At 38.8% G+C, this 23,866-nt stretch overlaps 1 protein-coding gene across 5 annotated transcripts in view; it reads right to left on the bottom strand.

Moving 5' to 3' along the window:
- The window catches only part of CCDC88A (coiled-coil domain containing 88A), a 123,248-nt gene extending 99,500 nt beyond the window's left edge, over positions 1-23,748 (bottom strand). For 3 of the 5 annotated variants that reach the window (XM_023735088.1, XM_023735086.1, XM_023735089.1), the window contains exons 1-2: positions 22,835-23,746; positions 22,636-22,736 (exon numbers count right to left, since the gene is read on the bottom strand). In XM_023735088.1, the coding sequence (XP_023590856.1) occupies positions 22,636-22,736; positions 22,835-22,897 (164 nt within the window). In that variant the 5' untranslated portion in view covers positions 22,898-23,746. Of the gene's footprint in view, positions 1-22,635; positions 22,737-22,834 lie in introns of all 5 variants that reach the window. The other 2 variants (XM_012556553.2, XM_004369452.2) reach the window with 2 other exon arrangements.
- Positions 23,749-23,866: the final 118 nt, after the last annotated feature.

Genomic DNA, 23,866 nt, shown 5'->3' with positions numbered 1-23,866 from the left:
CAGGGACTCTCTGTTGTGTTCCCTGTCAGGGCAGTCATTGGTGGTAGCTGGGCACCATCTAGTTCTTCTGGTCTCAGGCTGATGAAGTCTCTGGTTTTCTATCATAGTCCTTTTAATCCTTCACTGTCTTTAAAACTTACTTTCTCATTAGACTGTAAGTTCCTTGAGAGCAGGGACCATTGCTTATTCATATTTATCTCCAATAACTAGTATATTTACCGGCACAAATGTAGTCTGAATAAACAAAGAACAAATGATCTGGACCTAAACAGTGTTTTAAAAATGGCTGCTTTTTAATAAGAGCTGAGATGACATTCTCCAAGCTAACAACCCACTTGGCAGTCTGGAATAGATACTCCTTACTAAGATTTGTGTCCCAGAGATCAGCTGAGTTAACAGAGACCTAAACTACAACTGGAGATCTGCAGAACACAGTACACAGCGCTGAGGCAGGCTATTCCAAGCTGTGGCTGATTTATGCTTAGTGTAAGGGAAATAACAACTCAAGTCAGAACAGCCCAAGGCAAACGACAGTCTAAGTGGGAAAGTGGGTTTCTGAGGCAAAAGTGCCAACCAGAATTACTTACAAAAGCAAGGAGACTATAGTGCAGAAATCAGAGACATGTGTTATGGCAGACAAAGACAAACAGCAGCGTGGTCAGGACACCATGGTTAAAAACCCAGAGAGCTGAAGGGAAAGCCTTCTTTTAGAGAATCAACTCTGGTACACCTGTAGTCAGTAAGTTAACAAATGCTTGTTGAATACCTACTCTGGCTAGACTCCTTAATGTATATAAAATCAAGCTTTATCAAGTATACCTGTAATTGTGAGACAAGCGCAGGAACAACTGCAGTAACAAAATGTTAGGTGTAACTACCAAAAAAAAAAAAACCCCAAACTCGTAGCCGCTGAGTTGATTCTGACTCATAGTGATCCTATAGGACAGAGTAGAACTGTCCCATAGTTTCCAAGGCTGTAAATCTCTACAGAAGCAGACTGCCACACCTTTCTCCCGCGGAGGAGCTGGTAGGTTCAAACCACCAACGTTTCCGTTAGCGGCCGAGTGCTTTAACTGCTGCGCCACCGGTCTCCTTGATATACTTAGTTATTAAATTTCATTTACAATCATAGACATTCAATAAATAGCTGTCCTCTCTAGTCTTCTTCCATCTTTTTGTTTCTATTTTCTTTACATTTGAATCCCTTTACAAACCTCACCCACAACTCCGCTCTTCACACCCTGACATCTAGACCTAGGAAAGACTTCAGAGATATCTAATTTCACTATAAACTGAAAAATCGAAGTTCAAAACAGTAACTTGCCCAGGATCCTACAGTTTTTTCCTTTAACCTCTTTCAGTCTTTTCTGTTACAGGATCATTCAGGAAAGAAAAAAAAAAAAAAGACGATAGAAAAGGTTTCCAGCAATGTTATCTATAAAATCCATGTGTGCAATAAATCACTTTTATTGCATTGTTTGAAGATATTCCCTAGTCTGTTTTCAGAGCAAGGAATCAAACTAAACAAGATTAATTTCCTTTTTCCCCCAGTTCATTACAGTGTTATTTTATTATAAACCTTGTTATTTAAATCTGACAATAAATATTTAATAAAGATTTCAATATTACTACTAAAAATGTACATAAAGTTTTAAAAAGCTGCACATATTTATAGTGTAAGCCCATTATCACATGACTTGACATACAATTTGGATTATACTTTGGGATACATCATATTCTAATAAGCATGCGGTCATTTCTTTCCTACTTCAACAAGTTTTATAATGTAAATATTTTGTCCCTATATGTCTCTGTGTTCTTTAAGGTGATATTTTTTAACCAAAGTTTAAAATTTTCTTTTTAAATTTTATGTCCAACATTGCTCACATGATATCTTGAAATTTATTCCATCACCAGGAAGGTCTATAGTCTCCTTTGCATGAAAGCACTTCTAAGAATGAGCAAGTTTTCAGACTTCAAAATTCCTGTTTGCTCAAAATCTTCTTTAAAATTCCATGGTAAAATAATTATTTATAAGCTTTCTAGTAAGTTTTTTTCACCCTTTGAGAAAAACTGCTTTTAACAATTTAACAATTAAGACAATTCTGAGTATAAAAAGCGTTTCGTTTTTACATACTAAGGATATTAGAACTTATTTTAGAAATCTGAGGAAAAACGAAAAACTCCATTTAGATAAGCTAAAGAAAGTATTTCAAAAAAATTGAAGGAAAAGTACTTCAATACCTAAAATATCATATTCAATAGGAATCTTAAAGAAGGAGAATGGAAGTTTTTTGCATCCTTTTATAAAACTGTGGTCCTTCACAGGCCTCTGTGCTATGACTATCTGGGACCTGGGGGGACTTCTATGGTCTGGTAGGCTCATCAAGAAATCCAATAGAAGAGTGGGGCTCTGTGGTAGAACAGGGTAATACGTCGGCACACGAAGCCTCCAGTTTCAGTTCCTAATTGCCACTGTGCCTACCTGAGAGTTATTTTAATATGCAAACAGAACTGGACGTCCTACTCATTCCGAATCACTGGATATTACATCGCAGTCTATTATCATAAAAGTTCTAGAGTTGGAGGCCAGGATAACCACTAAGGGCTCTAGGTCTGGATCCAGAGAGCAATAAACTTTCAATTACAAGACTTGGGTTTCCTGTTTGATGCATTCCTAATCCAGTTAGGGTCATAGCGACATATGTTAGGATCATGGACAACTGGCCCTTTCATCCCAAGGGTTGGATTTATTTAGGTGGGAGGGATTGCTCTCCAGTGACACTGCCTGAAAAGCCCTGAGCTCCACCTCCATGAAAGGAGTTGAATATTTAAGGAAGGTTTATGAAAAATTATTTAAGTACAAAAAATCAAGGCAATTGATAACTTCAGGAAGAATTATATATTTTTAAAAGAAAATGTAATTATAGCACACTCCCTGGCTCAGTAGTGAACACTATATATAGTTCTAATAATGTAAACAGTGACTACTGATGTATTAAACTTGTGATAAATGTATTAGGAGGACATGGTAAGAAGAATAAGGTTGAGGGCACAAAAAAAAGCTAAAATATCACCTACTATTATCAGGAAGACAATAGATAATGTCCAAAAGGGATAAATCAAGAATACCTGGGTAGGCATATTATCACGATGTATGGAGCTAAATAACAGAAGAAACTGCTAACAAATTAACAGTTTTTACTCTGGAGAACAGTACCGACGTGGGGAAGGATAGTGCAGAGGATTGCTGTTTTCCACTATAAACCTGTTTTGGTATTAACTAATCCTTTTAACCATGTAAAACATTTTTAAAGAGGAAAAACACCCACAAAAATTTTTTTGATTCATGAGACCTGTCAATTTTATTAACTCCTAGGGAAAAACATGTCAGTAATTGTGTATGACTGTTATTTAGCTGAAGCATGTTTAATGAGGCTGTACATGCTGGATTCAATGCTAGGGATTCACAGTCATAAAACATTTGTGAGATTAAACATAAACATACAAGAATATAAAACAATATAAAAACAACTTCTGTAAAAAATGCATTTTTTGTAAAGATAGAAAGCACTACCATTGTTATATGTACTTTAAAATTTCTTATATAATAAAAATAACAGTACAGTAACATATACTGGGTTTAGTATGACTTACATAATTTTCTAAAAAAAAATCTGTAGTTTATTAAGTACTCTAAATATTCTACCTTTCACTCATGTCTAATATTTAAAACACTGAACAAAGATTAATTCAGAGGGAGACTAGAGGAAAGTTACCAAACTCAGATGGAGTCATAATTAACGAAGTTTTGATCAGGCTTTTTTCAAAGCACATCTTATTTTAAGAATATATTTTTAGAAAGATCTTTTTCTAAAATAAAAAATGAGCTACTGCATGATACACATGCGATCCATGAAATGTGAGCAGACGCCTTTCTAATCATACATAGCTGCTTCCCAGGCAACACAATCTCAAATCAACCATTTCCTTTTATAAGATGAAAAATAAAAATGCTTTAGTGGCAAATAGCCTAGCGATATATCTCAAATCTGTCCAGCCAGAAATGAAATGCAACGTGGCAGTGAAAGAGGGCCTCAAGCAATTTCACATTTATAAACGACCCAGTTATGACAAGTTGCATTAATTTCAATTAAAATAATAAACAGACAACAGTACTATCTACCACTGCATACAGAAAATTTTTAAATTAGGGGAAAAGATGAAGGAAAAGTTAGCATTTTTGCAACACTAATACTCTTAAGATTTGGTCCCTGTACAACCAAGGACTATGTCTTTACTTACTGATTGACTAATATTTACAAGAAACAGAAATCTGATAGTTTTAATGGCTTGAAGCAGTTCTACCCAGACTGCAAACCTGTTGTGTGCCCTCTGGTACCATCTGTTCAGTGTTGGTGCTTTAAAACTACATGTGCTCATGTTTTTTATCATGCTACTCTAACTTAAAACTAGTTCATATAATTTTTTTTAAAGTTTTTGACATATTCTATATGGTAACATGTAACTATATAACATTTCCAAGTCACTATGAAACTTTTGAAATAACTAAGTGATTTATGTGTCTACTTTAAAATGTGCATATGCCAGAATATTTACTTTAGGAAAAAAAATTAATTCCGTAAATCATATCACCATTATGAGTTATCCATCCAAACAGTTAGGTATCTCAGTCTGCAGTATAATCATGGAAATTAGTAGCTTTAAAAAAAAAAAGTACCCCTCCAACTTAATCCCTCCTCTTTCTTACAAACTCCAGCACTGTGTGTGATGGCTAACAAAAGAACCTAATATTAATGTAATCTTCTATACATCTGAGTATTTTCACGTATATTAACTAATTTCATCTTTCCAATGACTGAACCATTACTCTCGGAGAGGTATGTGGCATATAATTATCACACAGAGATTACAGTCACAGTCCCTTTCATGTATTTATTCTCATAATTTTAGACACATTAAGTCACCTCTTCAAAAATTAAAGACATTATCTATGACGTTTTCTAGCTAGCCCTCATTAAAATGACAAGATTGAGCTAGCAATATAGCATGATACTCACTGAGCTAATCAAAAGAACCAATGCTTTAATTTAAAAACTGCGAACAGACACACAAATCAAAATACAATACTATTTATACACTTAACTTGGGTTTTATGCAATTGGATAAAATGGCTGAAGACCACCTTTTCTTTCTTAGAATAGCCTAGGCTCCATCATGAGCCCTTCAAATACTAGGCAGCAATTTTCTGACTTTTTGGTCTCAGCACGCCTTTTCACTCTTACATATTATTGAGGACTCCAAAGATCTGTTGTTTATGTGGGTTATAGCTATCTATACTTCCTGTTTTAGAAACTAAAATTAATAAATATATTTTAAAATTATTTAAAATTAACAAACTCATTGTATGTTAACATAAAAAGCATTTTTATGATAATTACCTATCTTTTCCAAAACAGAAAAAATTTTAGTGGGGCGCAACATTCTTTAACATTTTGGTAAATTGCTTTAATGTCTACCTTAATAGGAGACAGTTGGATGTTTAAATCTGCTTCGTCATTCAATGTGTTGCATTGTTTTGGTTGAAGTACATGAAGAAAAATCTAACCTCACACAAATACGTAATTAGAAAGAATATTTTAATAGACCTTTCAGATAACTATTGGTATTCTTCTTTGATACTATCAGAATTCAGTATGCAATAACCCATTATGGTGATATTATTTACTGAATTAATTTTTTTCCTGAAGTAAATATTCTGGCATATGCACATTTCGAAGTAGATATATAAATCACTTAGTTATTTCAAAAGTTTCATAGTGACTTGCAAATGTTAAAAGTTAGTTGCAGTATTGAATCTGAAAGCGTATCAATGAACTTTTCTTACTCTGTTACACGTTAAAGTCCATCGGTCTATTTAGCATGTTGTAGAAGCCCTAGTGGCACATTAAGAGCGTGGCTGCTCACCAAAAGGCTGGCAGTTCGAATCCACCAGCCGCACCTTGGAAACCCTATGGGGCAGTTCTACTCTGTCCTATAGAGTCGCTGTGAGTCGGAATCGACTGGACGGCAATGGGTTTGGTTTCTTTTTGGTATGGGTCTTTAACATATGTACAATTTTTTAACACTATGTGTTGGTCATTTTGAAAATATTGGTTCACTGACTTATACAGATGTTCCAACTGTTGGCACATTTTATTATTCAATATTAAAGAAATAATATTAATTAATATCACCTCCAATCTTCACCAAAAAAGTCTTTAAATATTCAGAAGTTGCCAAGCTCATGTCAGCAGATAAACATTTTCTATAATTCAAGTTTGAATAACCATAGTTTTTCTGCCTGCATTCTCTGAAGTAAAAATGATGTTCCACAAAATAAAGACCTGCATCTCAAAAAAAATCGTACTTTTTTCCTTGAGGCACTCATCACACTTCATTATGCAACAGAAATGCTTTGTAAATACTTCCCATTTCACCCCACAGAATATTAAAAAGATGGGTACTTGGGTCAAGAATTAAAATACTTTTACTGCTTCATCCAGTGCATTTTCCAGTGAAACTCGATTTTTTTTTTTTTTTAAATTGCAAGTGAACAGCTGTGAAGAACACAGTAACTGTCACAGGTACCACTTCCTGATTCATGCTAAGGTGCCACCTTTGCTTTTGTACCATCAGTGCTTTGCAAATACAGACAAGTAAATCATACCTTAGTATCATTAATGAAAATAACGTTGACCTCTCAAACTCCCTTGAAACAGTCTCCGGGATCCTTCTCTCTCCCCGCCCCGCCCCCCGCCCCATCTGTTGCTCTCCCTTTGAGAACTATTGTTATTAGGCAAATCAATTCCTGTTCCTGGTATGGAGACCTGAGCGAGGACTTGGTATTACGCTAATCGGTGTCCTCATAAAGGAACAGAACCTCCATATTTACATATGGTGGTCAGCCACATGGCCAGTGACTAAAATGAAGGAAGACTGTCTATAGCACCAGGGGCATCATCATTGATTTGTGATGGAACCTTTACCTACTGTCCTTAAACCTTAAGACAGGATCACGGAGGTCTGTCGTAATCAGTATTCCAGGGCAGTGTTTGCTCCAGATCCAGTCAGTCCTAGAGACTCAAGAAATTCCCAAAGGGGCTGATGTGTAGTTAGCGATTTCCTTTGATCAGTGACAGACTCAACTACTACGGCTTTCACTCCCATACTATCAATTCAATAGAGCAAGGTCCTTAAACCCTCCTAGGGTAATTTAAATAGTTCACTTGATTAGTCATTAGTGATAGGCATCATTGTCATTTTTTCGCGGAAGTAATAAAGTCCTCTAAAATGGGGAAGACATGTAAGAATATTTTCCAAAGTACAATCTCTTCTAATTAATGACCTAAATGTTGTTAGTTGTTATCAAGTTGTCTCCAACTCATGGAGATTCATGTACGACAGAACTAAACGTCGCCCGGTCCTGCTACCTTCACAATCATTGGTATGTCAAAGTCCACGGTTGCTGTCACTGTCTATTTTGAGTGCCTTCTGACATAGAGGCTCATCTTCCAGCGCTATATTGGACAATATTCTGTTGTGATCCACAGGGTTTTCGTTGGCTAATTTTCAGAGGTAGATCACCAGAACTTTCTTGCTCCTCTGTTGTAGTTTGGAAGCTCCACTGAAACCTGTCCACCATGGGTGACTCTAAAATACCAGTGGCATAGCTTCCAGCATCATAGCAACACGCAAGCCACCACCATATGGCAAACTGACAGGTGGTGGAACGAACTAAAATAATCATGGACTTATAGAAATGTATCTCAAGAAAGAAGTTTTTTAATTGGATTAAGAAAGTGTTTTATCTTTTTCATCATTTTCTCTAATATTAAAAAAAAAAATAAGTCTCCCTATACGACAACTCTAAAAATATGAAGTCCTATTAAGTAATAGCAGAATACCCAAATCATATATACACTGTGCTTTTTTTCACAAGCTGCTTCCTTAGCCTGAGTTCTAATTTCCTCCACATACAGGCTTCCCTGACTATCCATACCTCCAGAGGCGGCCACTAAGTTCTAAATGATAGCCCAAGCCAAGCCCATTGCCATCAAGTTGATTCTGACTCATAGCAACTCTACAGGACAGAGTAGAACTGCCCCATAGGCTTTCGAAGGTGCACCTGGTGGATTTGAACTGCTGACCTTTTGGTTAGCAGGCAAGCTCTTAACCACTGCACCACCAGGGCTCCTCTAAACGGTAAGGGTCCCCCATTCTATCCATACTCTCTCACTCACACACACACACACACACAAACACGGAGAAGAAACATAAAATCCATACAGATTTTAGAAAGAAAAACCAAGCTAATAACCAGAGATTCGTTTTCAAATAAATGCTTAGGATCATTTAGTTTATCATCAGTGTATGTATTCAGGGTCTAACACAAAGTTATGTTTACAACACTATGAGATACTGTAAGATTCTAATCATTACATGTGTATTCTATGTCTTAACGTGGAAACACAGTCAACTCATTTAGAAAGATTTTAAATAAAGAGTTAGAAAAAGTAAGTTGATCTTCAAATATGGGAAAACGCCATTTTCCCTGAACACTCACGTTAACGAAGATTTTACCGTAGTTCATCCTTTCTTTAACCAGTCATAATAAAAATGGATTGGGGTGCTGCCTCTGTTGGTCTTTCTCCACAATTTCTCATCCTCCACAACTGTGTAGTAATCCAGGTCTTAATCAAGGAGTAGAACCCAACACCTAAAAGTAACCATCTTCCTTGCTACTCGACTACCGAGGAAAAGGACACAGCCATGTCGTCAAAGATAATGTGAAGGTCAAACGTTTTTCTGGCCTGCACTATAAAAGTAAGTCATATTAAGAATACACTTTTTTTTTTTTTTAATTTCCTGAAGAACTATTGAGATATTTCACAAAGTATGACTTTTAACACAAAGATTATGTTAATGTAAAACTAATAAACAATCAGCAGTCTTCTTCTTTCCCTACTATTACTCTTTAATTATAGCACCATTAAAATTAGCTATTTATTCTTTAATTGACTAGTTTTTTATTTAATTCAAAATACTTATTTCTATCTCGAGTGGTAATCAAGAGATTATAACATCACAAGGAATGAGGAAGGAAGTTCCTTTTCACTTTAGTTACCCTCACTCTTATTCCATTCTATCTACCCAATCGCAAGCTCTAATTTTGGCCCTAATCACCATGCAGAATTGCACAACCGCCAAAATCTCAAACTCTGAAAGTCCCCTCTACCCAACTTTGCATCCTTTACTCACTCACTCACTCCTTCTAAGCCTACTCTTCATCCTTATTGCAACCTCCATCCAGTCCGTCAGCCTCCTCCTGATGATACTCACTTTCCTCCCCATTTTAATGCTCACACTGGGATTTATTTTAACCATATACCTAGAATCTCTAGGACATTTTATCTCCCACCCTACACCTACTTACCAATCCCCAACTCTGAATAAACGCCAATATTTCTGTCAGCTTCTGAGCAGCTAAGCACTACTGGATAAGTTACTCTACTATGCTGACTGGCTCCTCTGCAAGTGTGTGGTTTCCAAATCTCCAATAAGTTTAGCCATCAAACTCTGCATGATTAACTGACTCTCTTTGTGATTTCCTCCCTCCCAAACCTCCAGCCTTTTAACTGTTTGTGTTTCCTAGAACCTGTCGTTGGCCCTCTTCTGTTTTTTTTTTTTGTTTTTTTTTTCTGACACCATGTCCTTAGTTTCTATTACAAACTTAAAAGCTAATTTCCCTATCTCTATTCTAGACCTTTCTCCTCAGCTCCAGGCCTACGTACATCCACCTGTCTACAAGATTATCTCCACCAGATATTCCAAAATTAACGCAGAACTTGTTTTCCACACTTCTCTTCAGCCTTTCATCCTGTAATGTCTTACTGAAGGCACTACTAGTCACTGTTTATTCAAGTAAAACCTTGGTAGTCATCCTGGATTTATCCCTCTCTCATTCTCCGTATCAGATTGGTAACCAAGTCCCATCATTTCAACGTTCTCATACTGTCTTCCATAATGCCTCTTCTGTATCACTGCGGTTCGTATCTCTGTTCTGACCCTCATCAATTATAGCTTAGATTACAGCCATAACCAAATCCAGACCAATTCTTCTAAAATGTAAACGCTATGTATTTAGATTACTTCTTTGAATTGCTAGAGCCTACATTATTGTTTTCAAGCTTGAGTAAGGTAGTGACACTTTTGAAAGAAACAATTATCAAGGAGTCCATGGACCTAGTCTGAGAAAGTAAGTTAAAAAAGTAGTCTAAACCTATGAAAAAATATCTCAGTCAAGGATTATCACTACAAAAGAATTTTATTATTACCTCTGGAAAAAAATATAATTGGTAAAATGAAAACACAAAAATTAAAATGCCTAAAATACTCACAAGGAGGCCTGGTGGTGCAATTGTTAAGTGCTCAGCTGTTAACCAAAAGGTTGGCAGTTTGAACCCACCAGGGGCTCCATGGGAGAAAAGACCTGGCAATCTGCTCCCGTAAAGATTACAGCCTAGGAAACCCTGTGGGGCAGAAAGATCATACCTTATTCTGTCATATAGGGTCACTATGAGTCAGAATTGACTCAACAGCACACAACAACACAAAGTACTCACAGGCCCCAAGAATATCTGTGGACCCAGTTTAAGAAACACTACTGTACAGGAAAATATACAATCTTCTTAGCATGGAATACAAAGCCTTCCCTGATCTGTTCCTCCTTGCCCACCTCTCTTCACACTCATTTCCATGTGCAAGAAGCATACAATCTCTGCTTCAGCCAGACAAAATATCCCATAGTTCCCAGATTCAACCATATTTACTCACATGTTCATGCGTTTACTCATGCTATGTCCTCCACCTAAAATGCCCTTCCTCCCACTCCCCCTATGCACCCATTATTCCTGGTCAACTTTCATGTCCCAGCACAAAATATTACCTCCTCCAAGAAGCCTTCCCTCTATGTAAATAATCACTCCCTTCTTTGTGCCAAGACTATACCAAAACATAATTCTACTATGCAGCATATATGTTGTTCTTGTTAGATGCCGTCGAGTCGGTTCCTACTAATAGCGACTCTACGTACAACAGAATGAAATACTGCCCAGTCCTGCGCCATCCTTACAATCATTGTTATGCTTGAGCCCACTGTTGCAGTCACTGTATCAATCCATGTCGTTGAGGGTCTTCTTTTTCACTGACCCTCTACTTTACCAAGCATGATGTCCTTCTCCAGGATTGGTCCCTCCTGATAACACGTCCAAAGTACGTGAGACAAAGTACACATGTGTACAAAGTACAGCATATATACCACACTGCAATTTGTTTACATACTCCTCTCCCTTATTAGTGGGCAAGGGCCATACCTTATTCAGGATCATATACCCAGCACCCAGCAGAGAATTCGGCAGATAGTAAGCACTGAAACTGTTCACTGAATGAACTGATCCTTGAATGAATCATCCCCTCCTCCTCCTCAAAATACTGCCTTTAGATCCTGACAAGAGGGGTGTCTGCCCTGAACCACACTCTAGCCCTCCTCAGGCCATACCCCTCTCCACAGTGTGGAATCCACGGAAACAAGGGGACAGGCCCACACTCCCCATCTCCCTTCTAGATGACATTCCGAGTACCCGAGACTCTGGAATTTCTTGCCCAAAGATCCCTAATTCACTTTCAGGGCCTACACAGGCCTCTTCCTCAGGTCTGTTCCCCTGCGGGTGGGCTATGCTACAGACACATACACCTTGGGACAAGGAGCGGGTGTTTGGGGGAGGGAGCACCAGAGCCTAGACCTTGGGCACGCAGGCTGGGATGTCCACAGGCATGCACCTGAGACCCTTCTGCAGTGTCAGACAAAGCGAGGAACTGGGGGAGGAGGTGGGGCTCCACCACATTGTAGTATGACATGAGTTTATGAATTTTAAATTCTGCAAATTCTAAATTTGAACCCTTCCTTCTGAGTCATTATGAAGGTATATTTATCAAGATAAAAGGAAAGAACATAACAATTTGTTAGCCTGGTTTATAATTTTAACGGTAAATGAATGCCTGCCCTGGGCTCCCTCAATGACAGGGGCAGGGCTCTTCTCAGAGTAAAGCTGATGAGTTTCAGCAACTTAGAAAATAGGGCCAAGGTAGCACAGGAACGGAATCAGGAATAAGGATAATATTAAGGTTATTTTCCAGTTTCAGTAACTGGTTAAATAATACATTAAGTAACAGATCCAGGATTTAAACTTGTAATTCTCAAATCTGTGTTTTTTTTTCCCTCTATACCACACTGCCTCTCTAAAAGCAGTCAGTTTACTAATGACTAAACTGAATACTAGATTAAAAAAAAAAAAAAAAAACCCATTGCCATCGAGTCAATTCCGACTCGTAGTGACCCTACAGGACAGAATAAAACCGCCCCATAGGGTTTCCAAGGAGCAGCTGGTGGATTTGAACTGCCGACCTTTTGGTTAGCAGCCGAGCTCTTAACCACTGTGCCAAGAGGGTTTTTACTCTTTCAGTAAAGTCTTTTGATGGGCCCATGAAACAATCTTGGATGTTTCAATATTTAGAAATGATACTTGAGATTTTACTTAGTATTAAGAGACGTCTATCTACTAGAATACTAGATACTGTTGATTGCAGCATTACTCACAATAGCAAGAAGATGGAAACAACCTAAGTGCCCATCAACAGTTGAATGGATAAACAAAATGTAGTATATACATGCAATGGAATACTATGCAAGGATAAATAATGATGACTCAGCAAAACATAACATGGATGAATCTGGAGGACATGATGAATGAAATAAGTCAAACACGAAAGGGCAATTATTGCATAATACTACTTTTATAAAAAGTCAAGAATGGGTATATACACAGAAAGCAACTCTGATGGTTACTGGGATGGAAGGGGGCGGAAGGGGGAATCATTTACTAGAAAAAAAAAGCAAAACCAAACCCACTGTCGTCAAGTCAATTTCAACTCATAGCAAGCCTACAGCACAGAGTAGAACTGCCCCATAGGGTTTCCAAGGGGCGCCTGCTGGATTCAAACTGTCGACCTTTTGGTTAGCAGCCATAGCTCTTAACCACTACACCACCAGGGTTTCCTAGATAGACACATGCTGATTCTGGTGATAGGAAAGCAACGCACAATATGGGGGAAATCAGCACGACGTGACCGAGGTAAATGAAGACACTAAGACGTATGCAAGAAAGGACAACCATGGTAAACGCTATAACGTATATAATTTTGCAACAACAGTAGTAACAAACAAAAAACATGTGAATGGTTACACAGGTAGGTATGTATGCTACATGGGTGTGGGAAGGCGTATGGAAGTACATGTGCGTGCATTATTTGTGGGCATGTGTATATACATGTTTGTATGTCCTGCATATATATTCACATATACAATAAAGTACACAGGGGGCACAGTCATGGATACTTCCTAGACATACCCAAACACCTCATAGGATTAATTTACTGGGTTTGAACGCTCAGGATCATAGTCTCATGGGACAACTAGGTCAATCGGCGTAACTTCATAAAGATAATGTTCTACATCCTAGTTTGGTGAGTAGCACCTGTGTCTTAAAAGCTTGCTAATGGCCATCTAAGATACAACTATTTCCATGTGGAGCAAAGGAGAGTGAAGGAAACCAAAGAATCAAGGAAGAAATTAGTCCACGGGACTAATGGCCCCCACAAACCTTGGCCTCATCTAGCCTGAGACCAGAAGAACTAGATGGTGCCCAGCTACCACCACTAACCATTCTGACCAAGGACACAATAGAAGGTCCCACTTAGAATGGGAGAAAAATGTAGAACAAAACCCAAATTCATAAAAAATAAAAAAGACCAGACTTACTGGACCACTAGAGACTAGAAGAACCCCAAGACTATCGCCCTAAGACATCCTTTTAACGTGGAATTGAAGCTACTCCTGGAGGTCCCTTTCAGTCAAATAATAGACTGACCTATAAAATAAACAATAACACCCATAAGGAATGTGCTCCTTTAAACAATCAACCATACAAGACCAAATGATCAACATTTACACAAAAGCAAAGAAGAGAAGGCAAGGAGGGGTACGGAAACTGGATGGATGCAAACAGAGCAGGTGGAATGGAAATGCTGAGAGTGCTGACACATTAGGGGGATTGTAGCCAATGTCACAGGACAATTCGTGTATAAATTGTTGAACGGGAATCTAATTTGCTGTGTAAACTTCACCTAAAACATAATATTCAAAAAAAAAAAAACCAGATTGTTTCACTGATCCTAAAAGAAAGTCAACTAGTGTCCTTCTGATAAAGTATAGTTAGGAATTGGGTCTTCCTTTCCATCTATTCTGTGAGGACTATAGTTTCCTATAACTAATACATTTTAACTGAAATTTCAGTTAAAACAAAATACTCCCATATGCAGCAACTAGTTCAACTGCTCTTAACCTACCTTCTCATCACTTTCTATAGTTTAACTGGATGAGTCATACTGAGAGGCAGACAATGACTACAGACTATTCTTGAAGACATCACTCCAATGTGAAGACACTAGTCCTGTATGGACAAAAATCTCAACATGTTGGACATCATCAGGAAAGTTACTGGAAACCAAACTGAAAGCACTGTTTATTCTAGTAACATAAAAAACCATGGATCATGACACAGAGTTCTTACCGCCTCATCACCTCAAGGGAGACATAACACAGGTGGAGGAAATATTCAATAAAGGTAATTAAAACAAATAAGGGGACAAATAGAGGACCAAAGAAAAAGGAGAAATAGAAGATAAACTAAAAAATAAAATTAATTCTATGATGCTAAAACTAGAAGACGTTCTCAGAATTTTGGAAATTAATAAAATTATGGAAGGCCTTCATTCACTCTTTTAACATTTACTAAAAACTTACCACATGCTAGGTACTATGCCAGATGCTCGTGACACGTGGCAGGTATTATCCTAGATGCTGGTGATGTGAAAGACAAAATCTCTAGCCTCTAAAGCTTAATAATCTAGTAGGGGGTGGCACTTTAACAACTTGGTAAAGGTGCTGTGGGATCATAGGAGACAAAGCGAGTAACTTTGCCAAGGGACTTCATAGTGTGTTGTAACAATAACTCTGACTATAAGAATCAGCACCAAGTTGGTTCCTATGAGGCGAACGGAGGTCAAATATACCCCCACTCTCCAACCTCACTACCATTCTGACAACAGCCATTTCCCCCGCGACACTTTCTCTATTGGGTTCAAGAATTCCTTGGAACAGTCACAGACAATTTATGGAAACAAATATAACTGCAATAACAACTTTAATACCAGAGAAGGATATAAACAATGAAAATATGCGAAGTGTGAGGTTCAGGAGGGATCCCAGCATGAGGCCTCAACATCTAAAAGAAGACCCATTTACCTCTCAAAGGAGACCCACTTAACCTTCCCAAAAACTAACGCTCATTCTCACCCATCAGGGAACTTTCGAACAGGAAATTCAATGATGTCACTTGGCAGACTCAGCTAGGGTTCAGGCTCTGGTGCCACCGTATGAGTCTGTTCTGTTCATTGTTTCCGCTTCTTTTGGTACTGCTGCAGTTGCTGTCTCCTTCACCATCTGCTCCATGGGCCAACTCACCCACCACCACCACAGTCTCTCTGCACAGGCCGACTCACCTACTGCAGCCAGTCTCTCTCGGTCTTTAGTACTACCGCCCTTGACCCATACTACAGCTCTTTTATTTGGGTCTAGGAGGGAGGCTCTCAAGAAACCCTAGTGGCACGGTGGTTAAGCACAAAAGGTCAGCAGTTTGAACCCACCAGCCACTCCATGGGTGAAAGATGGGACAGTCTGCTTCCATAAAGATTAAAGCCTTGGAAACCCTATTGGGTAGTTCTACTCTGTCCTACAGGGTCTCATGAGTCAGAATCAACTTGATGGAACAAGTTTGGTTTTTTCGTTTAGGAGGTTCTCGATGCAAGGACCCTGGGGTCCAAAGGACACACTCCTCTCCTGGCTCTAGTGGATCAGGAATCCCCCACAAAACCTCTGTGAGATTGGCAGTTTATACAGGGACACTTCTTGTTAATTTCAGGGCGTGGCTTTCCTACACCAATCAATCCCTTAGGTGGATCATAAACCAACCAATCCCTGCAAGCTGCTTATGCCAATAGTAAACCAACCAATCCCTGCAAGCCACTTATGCCAATAGTAAACCGACCAATCCCTGCAAGCCAGTTATGCGGACAGTAAACCAACCAATCACTTGCAGGATTGTGGCCAGAACAATCGTTTTGGGAGAATTACAAACCCAGGGCCAGAAAGGCCATACAAAGAAATCCACTGAACCACAAGTATTAAAGGATGAGTAGGAATTTGCTAAGCAAAGAAAGGCAGAAAGGCAGTCTAGGGAAAAATGTGTATGATAATAAAAATAAAATAATAAAGATATAGAGAGCTAATATTTATTGAAGACTTACCGTATGTTAGGCCTTGTACACAAATTATCCTATTTGGTTCTCATACTAATCCTATAATTTTTTTTTATCTCCAGTTTATATGTGAAAAAACTGAGGGGCTAAGTAACTTGTTAAAAGATGATAAAGCTATGTGGATGTGATGCTAACAGAGGTCATATAAAAGTAAGCTGTGAATGATAATGACTTGTTTGAGGAACTAGTAATAGGCTGGTACGGTATAGCACAGGATAAAAATAATGACAGCAACCAGCACTGGGGATACAGTGGTCAACAAAACAGAAAACAGATACTGCCCCTGCCTGAGTACAGATTATGTCTAATCTTTCCCCATACTCCCTGTCCCCTACCATCTACGGAAGGAAACATTATCTCCATCTTACAGATGTAGAAACCAAGATTTGGAAATGTTAAGTAAATTGTTTCAGGACACGAAGTTATTAAATAGCACAGCTAGAACTGAACCTAAGTCTGTCTGACCCAAATCCCAAATTTATTCATCTTTACCAGACAGCCTCTCTATTACTCATTCCTTCAACAGAAGTGTATCGAGAATCTACCGTATGTCCAGCACTCTGCTAGGAATACAGAGACGAAAGATATACAGCCTGGCTTCCAGAAACTCACAGGCTAGTCAGCAGAGTCAAGCAAACAAACAACTACAATACAGTGAGGTATAAATGCTACCACAAAAGCTTACATAGGCTCTTACTAAAGCACAAGGAGGGGTACAGCAGAAGAGCAGTTTTGAGAGGTAAATAAAAGTCAGTTAAAGAAAGCAAGAGAGGAGGTGGGATAGTGTTCTGGGGAAGGGAAGAGTGCATAGGAAGGCGCAGACACAGGAGAACACAGCATGTCTGAGGCTACAAGTTTGCTCAGTCTTGGGCTAGGTGCTGACGAGTGGTACCATGCAAAGATGAAGCCAGAGAAGCTGGCAGCAGCCAGATCACAAAGGGGTCTAGATGCTTAAGAAACTTTCTCTGTGTTTACTCTGAAGGCAGTGGAAAGCTATTGAACCATTTTAAACAGGGGAGTGATGTGATTAAATCTATGTTTTAGAAAGTTCCATATGACCAGAGATGGAAGACAATTTGAAGGGGGGTATGTCCAAAGGAAGGAGCCCTGGTGGCCCAGTGGTTTAAGTGCTTCGCTGCTAACCAAAAGGTCAGCAGTTCAAACCCATCAGCTACTCCACAGGAGAAAGATGTGACAGTCTGCTTCCATAAAGATTACAGCCTTGGAAACGATATGGGGCAGTTCTACCCTGTCCTGTAGGGTTGCTATGAGTTGGAATTGACTCGATGGCAACTGGTTTGGTTTTTTTCTTTTTTTAAGGCCAAAGGAAACAAGACCAGTCAGGGGCTACTAAATTAATCCAAGAATCAGGTACACACCTGAGAAATATTCGGGAGGTAAATCAACAGAACTTGGTAATAAGTTAGCAATTCTGACTACACTGTATGTGTTTTTTAAATATACAATAAACAAAAACTATAAGGCCCAATGAGAAAAACTGAGAGTAATCATATCAAAATTCAGAGTCAATGCCATACTTGGTAAAACAGCTTATTCTATAAGTCATTGTAGGGTTATTATAGAGACATAGAGTTAGCACAATCTACTTTTGAAATCTTAAGCATTGACAGGACAAAGGAACATGTCTCAGTCAACTTCCTCCATTAGATGAATGGCTTCTTTAGGTATACTTCATGAAGCTGATTCTCAGGAAATACTTACGCAGAAATTGGATGACCATGTGTCAGAGGTTTAATTTAAAAATACTTTCATAGTAGATGATTCCTAAAGCCCCTTAGAACTCAAGATTCCACAAGAAGAAAAGACATAACAAGTACATTATAATTACCGAGTATTCTAAGTATAGATGTCTACAGTTATCTAATGGGGTTCAATCATACAGAGTAATTGCAAACATTGTTCTGATACCATTATCAACTATCTCAGTATTTAAAACCCTAACATATCCACATTTCCAACTACTTACATAATATGAATAGTGTACTTTTTAGGATTATGAAATTAACTCCAATGTCACAAATTCCTTAAAAATTCACAGTAATATTCAAAATTGGTTACAAAACTGAATAACATCTCAACGGAAAAATGATTATTTCTACTTCACTGTCACCAAGCCCTATGTCTCACCACTAACAGTGAGGGGGAAAAGAAAAAAAACTCATTTGGCTGAAGTAGGAAAATGCCCTGCAGCATGCAGAAGAGCTGGGCCATCACTCCAGATCTCTAAATAGCTTCCCCTTCCTATTAGTTAAAGAGGACTGTTGCCATGTCACAAGCTCTTACAGAGATTCTCTGATTTAAGGGCCCACTCAGTGAAATCCGGGATGCATCTCCAAACACAGTGAATCCCAAGTCAGTGAAAAGACTCCAAAATTACAAGAGAGAGTCAGTACACAGTGTCATGAAATCCAACTCTTCACTTTCACACTCTGGCTCCAAAATGGCAACACCAGAGTCATTCAATCAATCAATATTCTTATTTCTAGTAAATACTTTAAATTAAAAAAATTCTATAATACAGCTCATAAAACATAATTCAATGTCACATCTGAAAGCAGTACTATAAGACTAGCAGGCAAAACACTAAGTGAAGTATATAAAGAGATTTCCACCTCTGGCCAAGATGGAGTAACAGGGATGAAATTCGCTCTTAGGCCTAAAACGACTGGTGGGAAAAAAAAGACCTAAGATATATGAAAGTTTTTCAAGACATGGAACATCAGGCAACCAAGGACAGTGATCCCTGATAGACAGGAAACAAACAAGGTGAACCCTACAACTGCCCCAGCTCATTGCCTTGAAAAAGTTTCCAGGCTGTGGAAAGGGGAGCGGGAACTCAAGTGGAGTGTGGTAGTCTCCGAGTTGAGGAGAAACTGAGTCTGGAGACAGCCGGGGGCTGAAAACACAGGAGCGAGCACCGAAGAGGAGAAAGCTGCACAGAAAGACCCACTGATCTGTGGAGGGTATTCCTCGAGCCTTCAGCTGAGTACTTATAAATGCATACTATGAGGAAACTACCCAAGAAGAACTCACCCAGAGGATTAGAGGAACACCTACAGCACACAGAGAACCAGGAACAGTTCCTGTTCCCATAGCCAGAGTACTTGGAACAGTTTTGCCTCAACAGTGGGACAAAATTAGCCCCAAACTAAACGCTGCCCTAGTACTGCCTAAGAAAACTTAAAAGCAACCCCACAAAGGTCAAATCCCAGAACAAAGCTCAAACTGTATTTACCGAAATACAAAAATATCCAGTACTCAACAACAAGGTAAAATTTCCAATGTCAGGCATACAAAGCAGGAGACAAATCCATTAAAGCTGACCCAGAAAGATAGTAGACACAGACATTTAACCAGTCTTTACAACCGTATTTCATACGTTTAAGAAGCTAGGAGAAAGATGGAACATGGACGATGAGGACACAGAAAATATAAAAAAGCCCAGGTTTCTAGAGATGAAACTATAATGTCAGAAATGAAAAATACACTGGATAAAATTAACAGCAGACTAAACATTGCGGAAAAAAGATTAGTAAAACTTGGAGACATAGCAATAGACTATCCAAAATGAAACAAAGAGGAAAAAAAGACTGAAAAAAAAAAAACTGATCTGCGCTTTAAGACAAGTCAATCAGCCTAACATACATGTAACTGGACTTCCAAGAGGGAGGGGAAAAAATATTTGAAGAAATAATGGCCAAAAAATTTCCAAATTTGATAAAAACCATAAACCAACAGATCCAAGAAGCTCAACAAACTCCAAGCACAAGAAACATAAGAAAAATGTATAAACAACTTCATTTACAAAGAATTCTCACTCCAAATTCTATACCCAAATGTAATCTAGAAATTACTTAGACTAAAGCTAACTTTTGGGCTAACTTACTAGGTACAGTGTTGTAACTGACACTTCAAGAGAATACATTAAATCAAACATTAGTTTGAGTAAAGTGCTTATCAAAAACCCCAATAAATAAAAAATTAGCAAACCATAATTTTTTAAAACAATGTATATTTTCTTATCCTATCAGTTAAATAATTCATTAAAGTAAATCTATGTTATCTTATTTTAGCAAATTTTTTTTTTAAGACAGAAATGTACTTCTTTTTCTTAAATTTCTTTTCCTTTAATTTATACAGGTCATTCAGAAGAGAATTAGGACACTGAAAAGTTTTTAAAGGAACTGAAAACACAGAAGCAGATTTGAGGTTTGGAAAATAGTTCTCAAAAAAAAAAAAAAAACAACAACATTGCAACCACTATTTCAAAATATAAATTTTTTTTTTTTAAGTATAAAACTGTACTCCAAGTGGAAAGTGTCTGCTTTTAGCACCTCGGCTAACTATTCAGGACTCAAAAAAAAAACAAAATCTAAATATTTTTTGAAAAAGGAATCATTCAAATAAAAAATATTAAAGTAGAAAACTAAATATACTTTCCTATTTTTTTTGAAAACACCTATTTTTTTAGAGTTCAGCACGCAAATTCAAAAATTTCTGCCTAAAAACAGGCAAGTGAAGAGACACAGAGGAACCAGTTCTGAGCGTCTACTGTAATGGCTACCCTTCCTGTCATGTGTTTTCCCTAAAACAGAAGTCAGTTTAGTCATTCTACCATTTTGCTTATGAAACAGTGGGATATTGCAAAGACAAAAAATAATTCTATGGGAGAGCTGCCAAAAACATATTCACAATCTCTGGAAAGAATTCATTTCTACATTCTTTTTTTCTCAAGGAAAAATAAAAACATATACACATTTAAATAACATATACATTTCTCTGAGTGCCTATACAAATAAAACACTTTTGGGGACTGTATGGTAGTATAATACTTCCCCATAGGATCAGCATATACATGAAAGATAGCACACAAATCTCTTTGAGCACACAGACTCAGAAGTTATCACTGCACCAGCTACTTATGGATTTGACTTCTGCCCTCTTTTAAACAGAAAAAATCATTTTCAATAAAATACAGAATTGAAATCATATATGTAAAATTATTAGAGCAAAACAGTACTTATTCTCTATTAACATATTTATTAATAATGCACTAAATTTCTACATAGATGAGAGAAGAACGTTTTGAAATCAAAAGTTCCAGTCGACTCTTGTAAATCAGATTCAATTCAAGAGAAATTAAGCCTAAATACACATTATTTTGAGCACAACTGGAGTAGGCAGAATTTGATAACCTACACTCAAATACTTAGAATGCAAGTATGATCCAATACCTGTAACAATAAAAATGGACTAGTTTTTATTTCACTGATTCAGTTACCAATATGATTTCAGTATTCAATACCTAAGTCAAAAATGTACTTTTCTACTTAATACAAATCCAATATAAACATAGAAGACAAAGATACGCCTACTGAATTATTATCTAGCTGTCATCAAGACTTCAGTCACCTGCGTTTCAAAACCTCTGAGAATACCTTAGGATGATCTCCCAAAATATACAGCAATCTAATCATTCACGCAGTAAATCATCTAATCACTTTGGTTATTACAGGCATTTAAATTACTTGCTACAGCAACAGCCCTCCTCACCAATCAGAACTATTGTTTGAAATTCTCTCTCTTGCAAAATCTGCTATTACTTCGCCAGTTTTAAAATTTGAGCCATTTATTGTTAAACACAAAGGTTAGTAAGAAACATTTCTGCATCAAATGCACATGACTTCACAGTAAAGTCCTCCCCACCCCCCCTTAGGAAACTAGATTCATTTTCTCTCTTTCTCTCTTATTTGGCCAAATAAAGAGGACACACTATGGTTTGGATTTCAGCACTGAAGACTGTACGTGACAATACATAGTTTACAGAACGAAAAATTAAAGTTTCACAATTTTAACAGGTAAAATTACTGGCTTGCGATAAATGTGCTGGGCATATAAGATTATCACTCCTTTTAACGTCCAATTCCTGAATCACCTGGACTTTTTCTGGCTAATAAACCAAATTGGGGGCTTAAAACATAAAGCCTCTAAATTCACAATATGCTATTTTTTCCAAAGAAAACAAGTTGTCTAGAAAAAAAAGGAAAGACCACTTACATTTGGTGCATGACCTGGTTCAAGAACACCCCATCCACCAAAGCCACATACTCATCCAGGTTGGTACCATTTCCTGCAGCCAGAGGTCCAAACGTTTTAACCTAGAACAGAAAGATCATCATCACGCCACGAACGCCCACCTCCATCTCTGCAGCCACAAATAATGCAGCAAAGTATACAATAAGGACACCCCACTTACCCAAGTGACCAAGGGGCTGGTCATGAACTGCTCCAGAAGGGGAGTAAAAATCTCGTTCTCCATTTTACAGATTATGTATTTGGGGAGGAAAAAAAGGAACTACCACAAAAATACGCTTAGGGAATTGGTCACTAGACGGTGAAGTAAGTAAAAATCAATGAAAGTCCATTTCCGCAAGGGAGGAAAATCTCATCGTGGAGGGGAGAAAAGCTCTCCCTCCTCAAAAAACACCCAAGAGGGAAAAGAGCCGAAATCCCGAGCAGTGGCTTCGACAGCCGCCACGAGCGGCAGCCTGAGCTGGCAATGTCTTTACCGGGCGAGGAGGGGCAGAGAAAAGGCATCGGAAGGAGGAGGAAGGGAAAGGGGGCTGGAGCAGCAAGACAAAAAGCCCGTCAAGGTTGCCCAGCTCCTGGAGGAGCAAGACGAGCGAAACTCCCAATGAATTAATCTCCAACGCGGGCTAAATCAAACAGCACGTTAGATACAACGTTGGGGATTACAAGTGGCCGCCAGGCTCCAGCCCAGCGCTCCGCTCAGCACGTTCCACACACCGGTGGCCAAGCAGCCGCTTCGACCGATGGAGCCCTCCCCTGCCCGCAGCCCCTCACCGCCGACAGGCAGGGCTCGCCCCCTTCTCGCGAGCACACACCATCCCTCCGGCGCTCTCCCGCCGCCCTCAAGCCTAGCCTCCAGCCCCCGTCCCCTCCCGGGGGTGGGGGCCTGAATGTGTGTCCCTAACCCCCCAGCTTCCTAAACCCCGCCAGCCTTTTCAGTTCGCCTCTGGGAAGCTCCGGCACAAAATCACCGCCGCGCTCCAGCCTCCGCCCTCTCTGGAGGAGCGGGAGTAACGGCCACAGAGCCGCAGTGCCGCATCACACCCCACCCCTCGGCGCCCAACACGGCCGCCACCCCTCCGTCAAAGGGAGCGCTCCGCTCCCTCCGCGCCGATATCCTTCCGCCGACTCCCCGCCCTTCCCGCGCCGCTGCCTCTGGATTGTGGGAGAAGAAAACCGCTGCCTGAGCGCGCTCCCG

The sequence above is a fragment of the Trichechus manatus genome, unplaced genomic scaffold (assembly GCF_000243295.1).
Source record: "Trichechus manatus latirostris isolate Lorelei unplaced genomic scaffold, TriManLat1.0 scaffold00005, whole genome shotgun sequence".
Classification (NCBI taxonomy): Eukaryota; Metazoa; Chordata; class Mammalia; order Sirenia; family Trichechidae; genus Trichechus; species Trichechus manatus.
The sequence above is the reverse complement of the archived record's forward strand: the minus strand, read 5'-3'. Positions and strand labels throughout refer to the sequence as shown.